This window comes from Cebus imitator, unplaced genomic scaffold (assembly GCF_001604975.1).
Source record: "Cebus imitator isolate Cc_AM_T3 unplaced genomic scaffold, Cebus_imitator-1.0 Scaffold734, whole genome shotgun sequence".
Lineage (NCBI taxonomy): Eukaryota > Metazoa > Chordata > Mammalia > Primates > Cebidae > Cebus > Cebus imitator.
In genome coordinates, this window is record NW_016108049.1 from 411,044 (window position 1) to 428,672 (window position 17,629).

Below are 17,629 nucleotides of genomic sequence, written 5' to 3' on the forward strand. Positions count from 1 at the left end.
TCATCAGGGCCACATCTTATATCAGTCAAGGTCCCATCAGGAGGCATAAACCATACCAGTTATTTGAAAATAGAGGATTAACTATAAAGAACTAGGTAACGATAAAGAACTAGGTAACTGAATTCCAAAAAGAAAATTCAGAGTTATCATGGACATAACACCTACTGGATGAAACCACCACCACCACTTCCCTCTAGGGTCAGGGAACAATGGGATGAGAGTAGAATTATTAAAACTTAGAGGAGGGGCTATGTGGAGCTGAAATTCAGACTTCTGAGTAGAGGGTACCAGCTACCTGGAGTGGGATGTTGAGATGAAGCTGGTTTTACTTGCATGAAATGTTGGAAAATCTCTAAACTGGGTTCAGTTGCTGATGTGGGAAGGAAGTGCTGCTGCCTGGTGAAGCAGCATTACTGGGGGCAGGAGGCCAAGGGCAACAAACAGAAGGAACCAGTCCCTTGTCTAGTGTCCCTCTAGGCAGAGCCTATCCTGGACTAAGCCAGCAAAGCAGAGATGTGGCATGCAGAGCCCCAGCTTCAGCACCAGAAGGCAGAGTGTGAATGAGGATGTGTGAGTTTGGAGTCCGGAGACAATAGCTTAGTGACTGAGACGTAGCTGCAACTTTACTAAAATACAGATGCCTGGGTTCTGCATCAGAATCTTGACATGAAGCCCTCAATATTGTTTTTTTTTTGCAAGAGTTCTATGGGTGATTCTGACCTACTGCCTAGATTGAGCACCCTGAATAGAATGGGGAGCCACTAAAAGTTTTAAAGAATAGAAATAGCACATTATTATCTGCAGATTCAAAAGCAAATTCTTTCAACTGAATGCAAGAGGCAAGTAAACGGCCTGTGTTGGTGAATTATAAATTAGGTATGGGGATGGTAAACACTTTATCTTCCTAAGAGCAGGAAGGGAGAAGTCCCAAACTTTCAGATTTCCATATTAGGGGTATCTTGTTTAAGATGTAAAAGAGGGAGAGAAGGAAAGAAGGGTGGGGGAGGAGAAGACAACATGACAGGAAAGAACCCTGGAAACAAAAGGTAGATGCATAATTTGGATTTTATCTAAGTAATTAACAAAAATGTGGACAATACATTTTATCTAAGCCATTTTGATAAAAAGCAGACACAAACCTACAATGAACATCTACCTGGGAAGACACAAGAAATGTCTTGAAGGAGAGAAAGTTCTGGCCATCCCATTGATTATATTTCACACTCCAGCTGAGAAGTTGTGCTGTGGTTTTTGGAAGGAAAGGCCCTATTAGGTGGAAATAACTCAGCTTGAATGTTAGAACTGAATTCACATTTCAACCCTGCCACTTACTTGTTGGGTGGCAAATTCTCTGAGCAATTTCCTTAGGACTTAGAGGCTCATTCTCTACTGTAGGGGTGATAATAGCTTGCCCATAGTGTTTTCTGGAGACTTACTTAAAATGATAAAAGTACCTAAGCACAGTACCTAGCACAACCCAGGCTTGTCACTTACTACCTGTTGAGGATGTCCTCTCTCCCCTTGTCTACCCTGCTACTGTCTCCTCAGCCTGCCATTTCATCTACTTTCCCTCTTCTGCTTTGATTGGTAGATTAGACTGTTCTTTGCAGGCCAAGAACAGGGAAAACCAAACCCCAAAATCTTTACTCCTGGAAGTTAAGTGTCATGCTCTGGAACTTTAGCAAGATGCAGTTCTAGGCCAAACTAAGGCGTGGCTAAGGACATTCATTTTTTTCGTGAAGTTTTTTGACCAAATTTGTAATTCAGAGTGGTTGCTTTGCTCACATGTCAGCATTGCACCACCAGCTGATGTGTTACAAGATTATGGACCACACTTAATCCCTTTGCACTCAAGATGTATTTCTCCCCTACACTGGCCCTCCAGTTTCTCTCTCTTTTCTTCCCATGTCCATCTCAGAAGCAACTCTAGAGAAGGAAAAATTGCTCTATAATGTGGAAGAGTGTAGCCGATTCAATGCAACGGGTTAGCACTGCACTACTCTGCTCCCAGCCTCTGCTAGGGAGTCAGGCTCTGCTCCTGGTCAGGGGATGAGTGCCACATCACATGCTACAAGATGGTTTCCAGACCCCAAGTCTCTCCGGGTACTCAGCTGTTGGAGAAGCATCCTGCATACACATGGCTGTTGTTTTATCATCTTTAACTCATCACTATATTCAGGAAGATAGATAGATTTTTATTATGCAGCAAAACTGCTGCTCTAGGGTAAACTTTTACACAAAGCAATTGTGTTTTTAATGGAATCAGCTAAAACAAAAATAAAGGGGAAGAAAATAGACTTGGCTTAGGTTTCAGATCTTTCTTTTAAAAAACAGCTCATTTTTGAGAGAAGCACTAGGATATGCAATTTGAACAAAAGACCATCTCTGAAGAACAAACTTACCTTTCTAAGGAAAGGCAAATGATGAAAATCATAACACTCAAGTACAATGAAAGTCCCTAGCATTTCTTTTCTTGCTGACAAGATAAGAATACAGTAATTTGTCCTTATGTATTTTCATCACTTAGGAGTTTTCAAACATTTAACACAATACATGAGACATAGTTTTCAGTTATGCTTATACTCAACCTACCAGCTTTACATGCTGAAGTTGAATGTTGCTTTTTGATGTATCAGCACCAACAAACAGTACCAAAAATGTGCAAAACACAAGACTAGAATGTGAAAAAACCCAGTAAGACACCATGATAAGTGGATGAGACAGCCCAGAATTATGCCTGGGCTTAGTTCTCATCAACATCCTGTAGTTAAAGTGGTCTGAAATACTCATTTAGGTGCTCGAGCTCATTCTATGTGGTAGCTCTGCCTCTCATTCATTAATTTTCTACTGTCGTTTTGTTTCCTTGAGCTCATTGCTCTTTTGAAGGATAGTAGGCACAGAGGACTGGCCCCTACCCACAAGACAGTTTAGCTTGCAAGTAAAGTCAGTGTCTCCTTGCAGGATTGAGCTTTTAAGTATGTGCCAAAAATTATGTATGTGTGTGCCCCAAATACAGGGGTATCGATGGAAAAGAGATATGGAAAGATGGAGGAGGTTACTAGGAACTGAAGGTCTGAAAGACTTCACAGGTGAGAAGAGCCTTGAGATTGACCTTGAATGTAGCAGGATTTTGATAGGGGTTAAGGATGGGGGTCGGGTTGGGACAGAGGGAAAGAGGTATGTTTAACGAAGATGGAAACCATAATTTATGTTTGGGGGTGGTAAAGAAACTCTTTCTTTATGCTGGAGATGGGAGAAAAGAAGATTGGATAAGAGATTATAGAGTGTTTTAACAAAGTAGGCTAACCTGATAATAAAGAACTGATGCATCTGAATAATGCAACAAAATTTATTTCTTGCTTATTTCATAGTTCATTGCAGGGATCTGGCAGGTAGACTTCCATGTGGTAACCCAGGGAACCAGACTCTTTCAATTTTTTGTAAAGTTCATAGTGCCTGCTGCATTTAGCTGGCCATCCATCTAGTTGAGAGAAAGAGTGAGAGTGTGGAGGATTGATGTAGGCCTGTAAGTGTTTTATGTACTATTTCCATCTGCTTCCCATTGGCTAACATTCAGTCATATGGGCACACCTCACTGCAAGAGAGTCTGGGAAATGTAGTATAGAAGGCAACTGATTTTGGTGAACACGTGGTCTCTATTATATCAACTTTTAGCTTGAGTGGGTTGAACTTTATCCTGGATGCAGTGGTAGGTCATCCTCAACCTTAGCAGAGGTGGGGCATGCTCATATAAGGGTCATATAAACTCCTTACAGGGGGTGATTTTTGTTTTATCTTCACTGCTGTATCCCTAGGATATGATAGGCTTTAAACAAATGTTTGATAAAATGATGGAATGATGACTGGATGCTGAAAAGAAGGCCTGGTCACTTTGAACATTCCAGGATGGATCAGTGAAAGAGAGATGAGGCAGGGAATCCAATCAGAAAGCTATTTTGAGCATCTGATAGCACATCTACAGTAGGAATATGTTCAGTTTTAGAAAGAGAAATGTTAACTTATGCGATTTTACTCTCTTAGCCTACAGCATAGCCACAGATTATAATTTAACCAGCGTCCCAGCTGAGTTGAAATCTTAGAAGCAGGTTGTGAGCTGCAACTGTGTTCCTAAGAAGGGCCTGGACTTTCTTTGGAGGCATTAATTGGAATACAGCCTCTGGACTTGGGCTATGCCACAATACTGCAACCCAAACAAAATAAAACTTGACTAAACCAGCAAACCCAGCTTGGAGTTCAAGTTACTTTAACGGACTCTTGGGAAACACAAACTGCCGCTGTATTATGTACACAAAATTCACTCTTTGACCTTATTGTAAGGAAAATTACTGGAGCACACATACTCTTTTGCCAGCTTTCAAAAGCATTGGATGAGTTACTCTTTTGCAATTGTGCAATATTTTTTAAATTTCAATATTAAAATATGCTTGAAAAATAGATGCTGATCCAACAAGAACAGAAAATATGAATGAAAAGAATGTGTTCTCTGTGCACCTACAAGAAGTCAACACACAGGCAACCTTGTGTGGCCCGAGGCTTCAGGATTTTAGGAAGTTGCTCACAGATGAATTTCTTTGAAATTAAAAGCTAAAGGCAGCATCTTGGGTCCTCCCTCTAGATTCGACTTTTGTGCTTTATGTCTAAGCTGGGGCTGACCCCAGGGCCTGGCCATGACTCGGGTTACATGCCCCTGAAGCCTGATGAAAGGCCCCTAACTTTAAGATTATGCAGAGTTGAGTGAGGAATCTCAGAACAGCCTGGGATTCTCGGGAGAGTTTTAGCAATTCTTGTTGATCTGGAAATAATGTAAAAACAACAACAGAAGAGATTTTTGTGGTATTTTTGCATGTTCTCTATTGCTTTGGGGGAAGAATCCAACATTAAATAGGCATAAAAAATAACAGATATTTTAAAAGACGTGTAACATGCCCTCCCCTTTTCATCCCTCCCCACCGAAAAATAAACTGTCATAATAAAAATGGTGAGAACAGGAAGGGAAAACAGAAACAACAGGCGAATGCAGTGTGCTGGGATGGGGATGGACAGGTCCCTCATGGCTGAGGCTAACTCTGCTATGACCAGAAAAGAGTGGGGAAGGTGTGAGGAAATGCCTCAAATGAAATCTTTCCTTTGCTGGGCCCACAGCTCTTTGAGCTGTGAGTTTCTCATTTCCTGAGGCCTCTTGAGATATAAATTATGCATTCAAGACGAGGAGTACCTGCAGGTACTAGTTTGGTTTCTAGCTCAAATCCCAGAGAAGCCAATTCATTGAAATTCCACTTGCTGAGTGATCTATTTATCAAATTCACTGATTTTCTTAAAAGAAAAAGCTTAATTATTCATAAAGTTTCATAGCAATTTCTATTGCATAGGATAGTTTTCACTTCAGCTTTCCCAGTTCATTGGATGTAAATCAACTGGAAAAGCTTTTTATTTCTGCCCCAGCTTTCTGAACATGAAGTTACAACTTGCCAGGGCTGGGAAAGCAGGAGCCTCTGGTGAGGGATAGGAGGGGAAGTCAATAGACTGTATCCTTAGGCATGGAAGAGGGGATGCTGAGGTTAAACAAGGGAGACAGTGGATGTTGAAGGTATGGAGTGCTGGAGAACAGAAAAGGTCAAGAATGAGAATGAGGGAGCAGGGAAAATATTCAGAGGCTCCAAAACTTCTCCAAATAGGTTTCTGAGACTGTGCCAGTTCTTCTCATATCATACTTCATAACCTTACAATTAATTAGTGGAAACAGATTTGGATAGCTTGGTGAATTCAGTGAAATAGTTTCTTCTGAACATGGGCTTTCAGTGTATCCATTTTCAGCAGGTTGGGCACTTCCTCTACTTGGAACCTCCTTGAGCCATTTTAGCAGCACCTTCCAGCTTTGGCAGAAAGTGAAGCCTTCCTGGAGGAAGATGTCTGCAGAACCTGCAGAAAGATGGGTGTCTGGAAGATAGGAGGAAAAGTCTCAAAATGTTAAAGGGTTTCTTTGCTTGCTTGGCAGAGTGGAAAGGGAAGGCAGTGACCTATCAGGATGGTCCACTCACCCTAGTTCGCATGAAACCTTCCTGGTTTCAGTATTCAGTTTCCAAGCCCAAGCACACAGAGACAGTTGGTCATTCTACACCTACTCGAAAGCTGGTTTTGAGAAGGAGAAAGATAAAGAAAAGTGGTGGTGGGTGAAGGGAGATGATGCTGGAATCGCCTCCTTGAAGGCAGTCTTTTGGCAACTGCAATTTGTATGGCCTGCAGGGAAGATCAAAGGATGCTTGGGGAAATCACATAGGCCTGAGCAGTCGGCCTAGGGACCTCATACTAAGGAAGGGCCTTAGGTTTGTTCTAGATATCTTGGATGTACAATCTACGTGCACTTACTTTTCTAAATATGCTTTTTTTCTCTCTCTTTTCTTAGGGAGGCAGGACACAATGTGTGAGAGAAGTCTGTCCCATTCTCTCCTGTCCCCAGCACCTTAGTCACATACCCCCAGGACAGTGCTGCCCCAAATGTTTGGGTGAGTTACTATTTTCAGGTCGAAGAACAATGTGATTTCTTCTCAAAGTTTCTGCTGGGAATGTTTATCCACATTGTTATCTTGAGGTTCTCAAGTTGTCCTGTTTCATGGCTTGTTAGAGACAACTACCTCTTCTAATTACAGAAATGGAATGTGTGTATGGGGTTTGCTTCTTAACTGAGGCCTCTAGGGAGGCTTTTCTATGGTCTTCACTTGTATCTGTAATGAGGTACAACAGATAACCTCAGATAATTCTCCCTTGTGGTGAAAAATAATTGAAGAAACTATCTTTAGTAGGGCACATAACTATTAACTAGAAGATATTTTAAAGGCATTTGAAGTAAACCCATGGAGGAATATAGACTAGGGTTACTTTCAGAGTCAAAAACATGGAGGAAGAAACACATGCAAGAAAATGACAGTTTTGGAAGGAAATAGTAGGTAATAGCCAACAGAAAGAGAGTATGATCTCTTTCTTATTGAACATTTAATAGGCACTAGGCACCATGCTAGGCACTTTATGTATTTGTTTCTCATTTGATCTTCTCAAGAAACTGTGAAATGTAGGTACTGAATATATAATTCCTATGTGCAATGCAGGTGCTATTATTAGTTTTATTGTGCTGAGAAGAAAGTAGATTCCTAGATGTCAGTCCAATCAGTGCGTTGCGGATTTGATATCCTACCACAAATCTGTGTGATTCCTGAGCCCAGCTCTAACTTGCTGCAGCTCACCTTCCCTGGTGACACAAGAGGGCTGCATGCACGTTGCCAGCTGAAGGGGGACAATATATGATGGGTATTTTCTAGAGCATGAGGTTCGTTGGCTTTGCTTACATGCTACATATACGCTACTTTTTTTTTTTTTTTTTTTTTTTTTTTGAGACGGAGTCTCTCGCTGTCACCAGGCTGGAGTGCAGTGGCATGATCTCGACTCACTGAAACCCCTATGTCCTGGGTTCAAGCGATTCTCGTGCCTCAGCCTCCTGAGTAACTGGGATTACAGTCATGAGCCACCACATCCAGCTAATTTTTGTATTTTTATTAGAAATGGAGTTTCACCATGTTGGCCAGGATAGTCTCAATCTCCTGACCTGTTCTAACCACTTTGACCTCCCAAAGCGTTGGAATTACAGGCATAAGCCACCATGCCCAGCCTATGCTACCTTCTTAATGATTCCTGGGCGCTTGAGCTAGTTGAGGTCAGACTAAGATTCAAATAAATATGGTGGCTTGAGCCACCATGCAAATACAATAGAACCTCTGGCAACCTCCCTAGAATCACCAGGGATCCTTGAGGGCCTACTGCTTTTCCTAATCACCTCTGGCTTGGTGTTTCTGCTCCTGCTATTTCTCTTAATTTCTATTCTGTTCTGTTCTTTCTTTTCTTTTTTTTCAAACATGATTTGTCCCTGTAGAGGCGTCTCCCTTCAAGTTTGTTTACGTCCTGGGGGGCCATTGAGTCAAGGCTTCGACAGCAGATTTTGCTGAAGGTTTGCAGGCAGTAAGAGTGATTGTTTTACACAGAAACATAGTGAACAACATAAAATGGAATATTAAACTCTCTCGTTCTTAAAAGGTCTTAGTTGTTTTGCCTTTGGGAGAATTTCACTGATTGTCTCTATTTGAGCTCTAGTCTCCTGTCAATTAATGCCCATGCCTTTTCCTTGAGTCTTCTCTCCTTCCTTTCAGAGTTTACTGTCTTCAACTCCAGAGCTACCTGTCGATTTATTTTTCTCATTCCCAAGTTAGCACAGCCATACCATGAAGTCTATTTTTTTTTAACACCAAGTTGACAAATACAGGTATTTTGTTAAACTAAGAGCTTTCTCCTCCTTGATGTCTTCTCCTGCTAACTTCATCTAACAATGCTTGCCTTCCTGCTACACACACACACACACACACACACACACACACCTGCTACACACACATATACACATACATACACATGTTTTAAGTGAATGTGAAACAGAAGGACAAAGAATTGCTTAGCCACTCCTGATTAAAGACATTTCCTCTTCTATGTGTTCTGTTTGGGTTGCCAGTGTGTATTAGTGTTCCTGGAATAGGATTAGCAGTTCGGTGTGGCACAAATCATCATGCTGTGGGCCACAGTGGAAGCAGTGGCCATTTAAACAAGAAGTCATCACAAAGGAGGTGGCATTTGGTCTGGCCCAAAAGATAAGTAAACTTGATTAATGCTTTGAAGCTAGTACTGTGGTTATGCTGAATCAGCTCAGAAGTTTCCCACATGAACAACAGCTATTGTATTGAACACAGGTTTTTCTGTTCATTTGTGGTTATGAGGCATACTATAAAAGGAGCAGTAAGTTTTGAGAAACTTGAAAATCTTCCAAATGAGATCTTTTTTGGTTGGGCTAGACCCCAGCGGAATGATATAGAAATGTCTTAAGTCAGGCTGTGCACGAAGTCTCTGAACCACTCCATTGAATGTTTTATCTTATGTTGGACCATGATGACTTTGGGATTAAGGTAAGATTTTATGCTCTTTGAGGGTAAAAAACAACCCCACATAGCAAGAAACAAAGACAAAAAAGCAAACAAACACTAGGATGCTTTCTAGATGCTGAAATCTTAGTCTAATTTGACTTGAGATGATTAGGTGCTGTTTCGCTCTTAAATTTTCCCTTGGGCAGGGTTCATTGACATGATATACTCTGCCTTTCACATTACAACATTCCTTTCCTCGTTTTCCTCATTCTCAATGGAGAGTCTCAGCACAGGTCAGTGTACAGAAAGCAGCACCGAGAGCCCTCTCACTGACACAGCCCAGGATCATATTTGAATTATATCACCTCTAATAATCATAATAATCTAATAAGCATCTACCATTTATTGGGCATGTGTAATGAACATCAGGCACTGCTCCAAGAGCTTTATTTTTACAATTTTAGGTAAAATTTTAATTTTAGTGAGGAAGAATTTAAGGCATTGTCACATTTGTTCAGGGGGATAAGCACATTGAAGAGTCTGTCAATCAATCAGTAAATCAATTGATCAATAGACCCATCCGACCATCCCACCTGTGCAACAATATTGACTGCTATAATGGTAGTATAGGTAGCAGGTTATGGGAATGCAGGAAAAGGTCATTAGCTCCAAGAGGTGGAAGGGCCTCCGAAGAAATAATGTGAGCTCAGCCATGAAGAAGATGCATTTTGATTGGTGGAGGATGAAGCTTCTACAGAGAGCTCTGTAACTATCTATTTATTTATATTCTGCATTTTGCCAACGAGGATTTAAGGCCACTTACAAAATACATGAAGCACATGTAGATAAAGGATAGTAAAAAGGCAAACCAGATTATCACAATTAAAAAAAACTACTCAATTGAAGCAGAGATATTTTAAATTATTAAAGGACAGAAATACATCTGATGGATTGATTAAAAGGATGATAATGTTTAAAGTAGTAAAAAATGACTTCACCATCATTTTTATAGTAAATCCAAAAAAAAACTGCTCAGTCATTTTTTTTTATTATAATGTCCTAAAATTAAGGTATGATTAGACAGAAGTGATTATAATGGATAGGCAAAATCCATGTGATCCAGGATGTGTACAGCTTTCTGCTACTTCAGGGTAAACCTATTTGGGTTCCTTAGAGAAATATGCAGGGAAAGGATGAATTTTTTTATTTGGCAGATACTCATTTAATTTGGTATGTCAGTTCTTAGGAAGTTCCAGACACAAGACCTGGGTGTGCACATAATACCTGTGTTAGTTGGGGAATTAACAATCACCATGCTAAATCATGTCTAGCCGTGACAAAGTTTTTGGTTGTATGTTTTAATATTAACACTGTAGTAAGAGGTAATGACACGGCAATGTTGTATTGTTGATGCCATTTTATGAGTGAAGTCGGTGAGGCCTGGAGAAATAATACTCAGTGGTCATGAGGGAGTCCATACATAGGATCCAAATTATAACTCACTTCCATCTTTTGAGGGCCAACAAGTTTGCTCTTGGTAGTGAGAACCAAATTAATGATTTAGTTCTGCATCTGTATTGTTTCCTGGCCTTGAGGTTGGCTACAATAGGAAGCACGTTTTTATTGACTCCTACTGACAGTTATTCCAACAACTCTAATTCTCAGAACAGCATTCAGTATGTTTAGGTATTTTGATCATTCCATTGGGCCAACTGATAAACAGAAATTACTATTAACCTTTTTACAGGAAGAAAGAGTGGTATGAATAGAAATTTGATAAGCGAACATGAATTGACTTAGTCTTTAATTAAAGTAACATTACAGGGGTGTTTTGATGTGCTTCAAGGAGTAGCAACTCAAATGCTAAAAGAAAGGAAGAAATTCGATTGTACTCTTTATTTGGGATTGCTGTTTTGGTCCTTTTGTTCACCAATCCAGTCCTCACATCAGGGGAAACCAAGTATCTACAGAGATACTTACTGTGTCTATGAAAGGCTGGACACTTGACTTGTGCCTCTGTGTGCCCCTTGGGTTAGCTTCACCCTTTATTCTTTTATGTAACTTCATAACTGAGATGCTGTCTTTGTCTGTTTAGTCTACTCTGATAAAATACCATAAACTGTGTAGCCTTTAAACAACAGAAATTTATTTCTCTCAGTCTTGGAGTCTGGGAAGTCCAAGAACAAGGTGCTAGCAGATTTGCTGTTTGGCTCATAGATAGTATCTTCTTGCTTTGCTGTCACGTAGTGGAAGGGATGAGCCTCTTTTATAAAGGCACTAATTTAATTCATGACAGCTTTGCTCTCCTGACTTAATCACCTTTCAAAAGCCCCGCCTCCTAATACCATTACATTGGTGATTAGATTTTACCACATGAATTTTGTGGAGACACAAACTTTCAGACCATAGCAAACAATATTTCATTAGTTCTTTTTGCTCATTGGAGACCTTCTTGAGATACCTTGCCTCCTCCTACCTCCACCCACCCCTCCCCCCGACCCACACCCAACTTTTAGATAATTTTACTTGTTATTAAGAAGCTCCACAGTCATTGTCTTCTAAGAATTCTTCTCTAACTTCCCAGTTCCCACAGTTTCTAGATCGTCTTCTTTCTAGAACTTGCCTTACTGTTGTATTGAAACAATCTTTGATGAGCCTGCCTTTTCACTAAACTGTGAGCTTCATGAGGGGAGCTCATGTCTTAGTGATTTTGGTTTACTGTGATGAACACATTATAGATTTGTTGAACTTACAAGCTTCATTGTAGAATCAAACTCTTTTTTTAACAAGCTTTGTCCAAACTCATGACTCCTGGGGATTCTTCAGACTTGTCTGACCCTAAGCTCTATTTTTGTGCTCCAGACTTACCTTACCTGATCTTATGAGAATGTATAATGGTCCTATGATGGAATCACTGATGACAAAATGGGACATCCCTGATTCTGTCTACTTACACTGTACTTCTGTTTCTCTCTAGGTCAGAGAAAAGTGTTTGACCTTCCTTTTGGGAGCTGCCTCTTTCGAAGTGATGTTTATGACAATGGATCCTCGTTTCTCTATGATAACTGCACAGTTTGCACTTGCAGGGTAAGGCGGTTCTGAGAGGCTGTGGTCCAACAGTGATAGGGTTTGGGTTTCAGTATTAGCATCACAGCCATAGCCAAAGGCAACGGTGTGTTATTTATTGGGAGGAAGCATTAATGATCCCATGTTACAAGAAAAGCATACTCAAGGTCACCAAGAACTTTACACATAGGACCCACACTATAGCTCAGTCATCTGCTAAGGACCAAGAAGTTAGCTCCTTGTAATGAGAATCAGGCTCCGAGGGCCTATTGTGAGGATTTTCTGAAATCAGACAAATACATATGGCAGTGCCCTCTGGCTCTAATTATCCAAGATGAATTCTGTAACACACCTGGCAATAAAAATTGCTTTTAACCACATTTAAGAGAAGAGAAAGGCATGGATTTACAGTTCATCACAGGATAAACCTGGAAGTTTAGGAAGAGAGTATGTACATGTTGTTTATTGTATCATGTCTTTCTTGAAGCTTTGCTCATTTTTCTCAAGAGGCAACCAGAAGTCTAATTACTGCTAAAGAAAGAATTCCACAGCTTCAGAATTTTAAAGGGACACACATCACACATTCAATGACTGTACTTATGCAGTGATTTATTTTTGAAACCAAGAAGAAATACATTGATCAGGGAGGACTTTAAGATTATTCATTAGTGAGTTAATGAATCACATCTGTCTGACAAGTTTAGAATGCACTTTGGTGGTAATGGTTGTTGTTGTTTTGTTTTCAATAGTTAAAGGTCTGGAGAGAGAAAGAAGGGAGCTGTGCTCAATGTCAGCTATAAGTCAGTAGCTGTGATTAGAGCTCAGTAGTTCATGATTACTTAGGCATGCTTTGTTCAGTAGCATGCACCACTTCAGGGGGCGGCTTGGTATGGGCTGAACTGTCCGTTCCCCTGAACACCAAACATGGAGTAATTCCTAAGTTTGAGAATACCTTCCAGAAGCTTCTTCCTCCTCCCATGGTTTGTGTTATCTTTTGCTAAATGTGTGGCACCCCCTTTTCGCCTTGGCTGTTATCTTCAGAACTTCTCTCCACTAAAAATTTCACAGGTGATAGCTTTCTCTTGGGGATACCGAGCCTTTGATGAAACATATCACATTCCCAATTCTCTTGCTCACAGAAAAGCCAGTCATCCCGTGAATGGGAGTTAGTTATACTTGCCATGCTTTGGGTTCATGGATTCCTTGGGAGATGACTAGGTAATACATCCCAGTGCTTAGCAGGAAGTGTAATTAATACTCTTCCTCCAAGAGGCTGTTTTACTAGAGAATGAATTCACAGTCATCTTGGGGATATTAAATGTTTGAAAAATCAAGCTGCCATTATTTTGAGTAATCAGTATTATTTTCTCTTTGCTTTGAGCTTCCCTCTCTAGTATTCCCATCCAGTGTTTCTCATGATTTCCATGGCAGGTGCAGGAACCTATTGAATATGGTTTAATAGAGTTGGCTCTTCAACAATATGGGGGTCGGGGCATCGATTCCCTGCATAGTTGAAAATTCATATCTACTTTTTGACTCCTTAAAAACTTAACTCATAGCTTGCTGTTGACTGAAAGCCTTACCAATAATATAAACAGTCAATTAACACATATTTTTTATGTTCTATGTATTACATACTATATTCTTATAATGAAGTAAGCTAGAGAAAAGAAAATCTTATTTAGAAAATCATAAGGAAGAGAAAACATATTTACTGTTTAATAAGTGAAAGTTGATTGTCATAAAGGCCTTCATCTTCTTTACATTGAGTAGGCCGAAGAGGAGGAGGGGTCGGTCTTGTCTCAGGGGTAGAAGAGGCAGAGGAAGTGGAAGGGGAGGCAGGAAAGGCAGGCACACTTAATATAACTTCTACTGAAAAAAGTTCTGAGTGTAAGTGGACCCATGCAGGTCAAATCCATGTTGCTCAAGTGTCAATTGTAGTTTTCTCCACATGCAGAATGGTTTCAGATCTTTGATCTTTGTGCCTTCAAATTTGACAATTCCTCTATCAACAATGTTATTACTGTCTTTAACTTTGAATAGCAAATGCCTCTTCATCCACAATAGCCTATTTCGGGTGTCATACAACCTGAGAGGCTTTCCTGACTTACCTGCATAGGTAATTTTCCCCTGGTCTTTGCTATCTTTACACCTGTGCTAGTTTTGTTTACCATATTATAATTGCAGTTTGTTTGACTACATGGTTATCTCCCTTCTTACATTGTGAGGAACCCCTTGAGGACAGTACATTTATCCATCTCTGTATTCATATTATCATTGCTTAACACAGTGCTAGGTACCACATTGTAATGATATGTACATAAAGCTCTCTCTCTCTCTCTCTCTCTCTCCACACACACACACACACACACAATGAAAGCAGGGAGATCTATGATGAAGTATGCGTTGTTTGACAGGTAGTGAGTGCCCTTGTTTTTAAATAAGAAATCAGAATATGCAGTTTGACAAAGGATTTTTTTTCCAATTTAATTTGGCTTATAATATTTTCGATGTGCCAGGTATTTTACATTTAAGAGGCACAGTAAACCTGAGAAGCAATAGGCAGAAGAGCACTTTTTTTGGAAATCCAATCATACCTCTTTAACTTATAGATGATATAAACTCTTCATCTTCAGTGGATAAATGGCCTGGTCAAAGTAACTCCACTCCAATAGAGCTCTGGAACGCAGGTCCAGTTCTGAAACTGAACATTCAGTTCTTTTGTGAGCACAGAACACACTTGAGAAATCTTGTCCCGAGGTGGTGCATTCACACTTACTTTTTACTGTCTGACCAAAGATATTGTGCCTTTATGTTAAACTCCAAAAGGTGGCATAAAGCCATGGAGGAAACCCAAGAGAGCACTATTAGTGCAGGTTGCAAAGAAGCAGAGGGCAGGAAGAAGGAAACTGGTGGCTCGTGGTAAGCTGGGCGGTCTTGCCACATGCTGGTGGAGTGAGCTCCTCAGTCTCTAGAACGTGAAATCATAAACCTTTGGGAGGTAGGGGTTGCAGGCCATAGTTTCCCCAGTACCCTCATATTCTAGTCTAGATACTTAACAAATCACATTTTGAAGTGAATGAAAGATTTATTGCAATAAATTAAAATATGATACCTACACACTATGTTTTAATACAGATAGTTATGGGTTGTGAAAGGAAGGCCACGTGGGACGTTTGGTAGAGGTGAAAATCATTTTTAATTTCTAGTTTGCCTTTGGGCCCCTAGGACTCTACTGTGGTTTGCAAGAAGAAGTGCTCCCACCCTGGTGGCTGTGACCAAGGCAAGGAGGGCTGTTGTGAAGAGTGCCTCCTACGAGTGCCGCCAGAAGACATCAAAGTGTGCAAATTTGGCAACAAGATTTTCCGGGTATGTCACGAGACAAGCACATGGGAACTCCTGCATTACTACGCTAACAGTTAAAGAGCTCCAGACAAGATGCAGATTGGGTTATCTCATAATTTCTATATACATATGCAAATGTATATGTGTGCATATATTAATAGAAGGTATCTGTTTATATTACAGTATTATATGTACATATATATTTAGAATCAAGTGCAGATAGGGGCACAGAATCAACCGTTTAAAAGATGTTTTTCTTGGCTATATTTTTGCTGAAATATGTTAAGCCTGTAAAACCTGCCTGAATGCCTGGGAGTACCTTGTCTCATTGGAGACGCTCAATGACACTTGTCAAGGTGACGATCCTTGTCAAGGTCCTGATGGATCTATACAGCTTGATGCTTTCAAAAGATTTTCACAAAGCCATGTTTTCAAAGAGAGATTGTCTCATTTGGAAGATATTCAGATAAGGATGTTCATAGTATACGTGGCCGGCACAGTAGTTGAGCCAGGTGAGAGAGCTCTGCCCAGCTGAACTGAAGAGGTTGTTTTTTGGCCATCTAATATCAATCTCAGGTGTATTTTACAATGTTTTATGAGGACCCCAAGTGGGAAACAGTGCATTGGCCATTTAAACTTCAAAATGCAAGATGGTTGGCTTTGTCCAAAGTACCTCCCATCTAGCCTATTTTCTCTAGGGGTGGAAGGAGTCAGATCACTCTGTACCTAAGGTGTCAAGTCATGATGCCCATGAGAATCAAGACTTTTAGAATCAAGCTGGTTGTGGCAGCTCTGCAATGAGCCAGACTTCCTATCACACTGAAGTAGTTGGAGGGAGAGATCTTGGTTCTGATGGGATCAGTAAGAAGACATGAGGTGTTGCATGGTCTCTCTTATAAGTGGGATCGCATGGACATGGGAGGGGAATGACACACACTAGGTCCTATTGGGGAGTAGGATGGAGGAGGGAGAGTGTTAGAAAGAATGGCTAATGCATGCTGAGCTTTATATCTAGGTGATGGGTTGATAGGTGCAGTAAACCGCTGTGGTACATATTTATCAATGGAACAAACCTGCACATCCTGCAGATGTACCCTGGAACTAAAAATAAAACAAAATAAATAAATTAGAAAAGATAAAACAATTGAGGACACACACACAAAAAAGACATAAGGTGTCATGCCCAGTAAAGAGGAAGACACGTGTGTTATATCTACACCAGGCTTTCAGAGATGCTCGTATGTCCTCTTGATATAAAGTCCCCTCCTCTGTCTCCAGAATACCCAGATGAAATAGCTTCACCCTCACTATGGTGCTGTGTGCAACATACTTTTAAGTCACCTTGTAAAACAGTTCCTTTAAATGAATGAGGCTTAAAATAATTCACAGAAACGTGGATTCCTAGAAATGTGTACTCACAGCACTTGGAACAGTCAGGTGTTTTTAAAGGCAGATCCAGTTAGGTCTTTCTCTCTTGAAAGGCACTAGAGGGTAGACGGTCCTTAAAATAGCTTCAAAAAGTCAGGAAGGGAACGAGGAGGGGGAGTCATCAAAGATCTGAACTATTTTTCTGTTTTTAACAAAAATCTGTTGCTTGAATCTACAAGCCCAGGAAGGAACCCTTATTTTGTTTTCAGGCCCAACTCTGTTGTCTGTGATCTTTTTTACCCACAAGCAAGGATGCACATCCCTGCCTGTCCTCCAGAGGTAACAAGGGCTTCTTGTGGCATTTGGCATTCACAGATTACACATTTCATGAGTGAAAGAAATCCCTCAAATAACTCCTTCTGTCTGAGCAAGGATCTAGTCTAGGAAATGTGTCCCAAAGTGCTGCCCTGCTTTTTGAGAGGAGAGGACTAGGTAGGCAGGGACAGGATGTGCATGGCACTTAGAGGCTTCTCTCTAAGCTCTGCATTTTCAGTGACTTGCCCATCAAGTATCTGTCTGAGCTCTGGGAGTCATTTGAATTAGCCTGTGTTTTAGGCATGTCCTGTATGGGCTGGAACCATGGCACATCTAGTGATTAACCACCTCTGGACATCTCAATTAACTATTGGTGCCTGGGTTGACTTAAATATTTCAGTCTTATCAAACCAGGGAAAATTAGATTCCTGTCACTTTTTCATGTATGAAAATTCATGCTTGGTTTTCCCCCAGGGTGGAACTAAATAAACAATGCATGACAATAAGACATAAATATGATTTTGTTAAACACACAAAAATTCTTTTTTTTTTTTTTTTTT

The 17,629-nt window shown here is 40.4% G+C and overlaps 1 protein-coding gene across 1 annotated transcript in view; it reads left to right on the plus strand.

The window, feature by feature from the left end:
• BMPER (BMP binding endothelial regulator) overlaps positions 1–17,629 on the plus strand; it is a 235,546-nt gene that overhangs the window by 121,255 nt on the left and 96,662 nt on the right. Inside the window, exons 7-10 of the mRNA XM_017519293.2 lie at positions 6,425–6,524; positions 11,953–12,062; positions 15,270–15,459; positions 17,024–17,093. Coding sequence (XP_017374782.1) covers positions 6,425–6,524; positions 11,953–12,062; positions 15,270–15,459; positions 17,024–17,093 — 470 coding nt within the window. The remainder of the gene's footprint in view (positions 1–6,424; positions 6,525–11,952; positions 12,063–15,269; positions 15,460–17,023; positions 17,094–17,629) is intronic.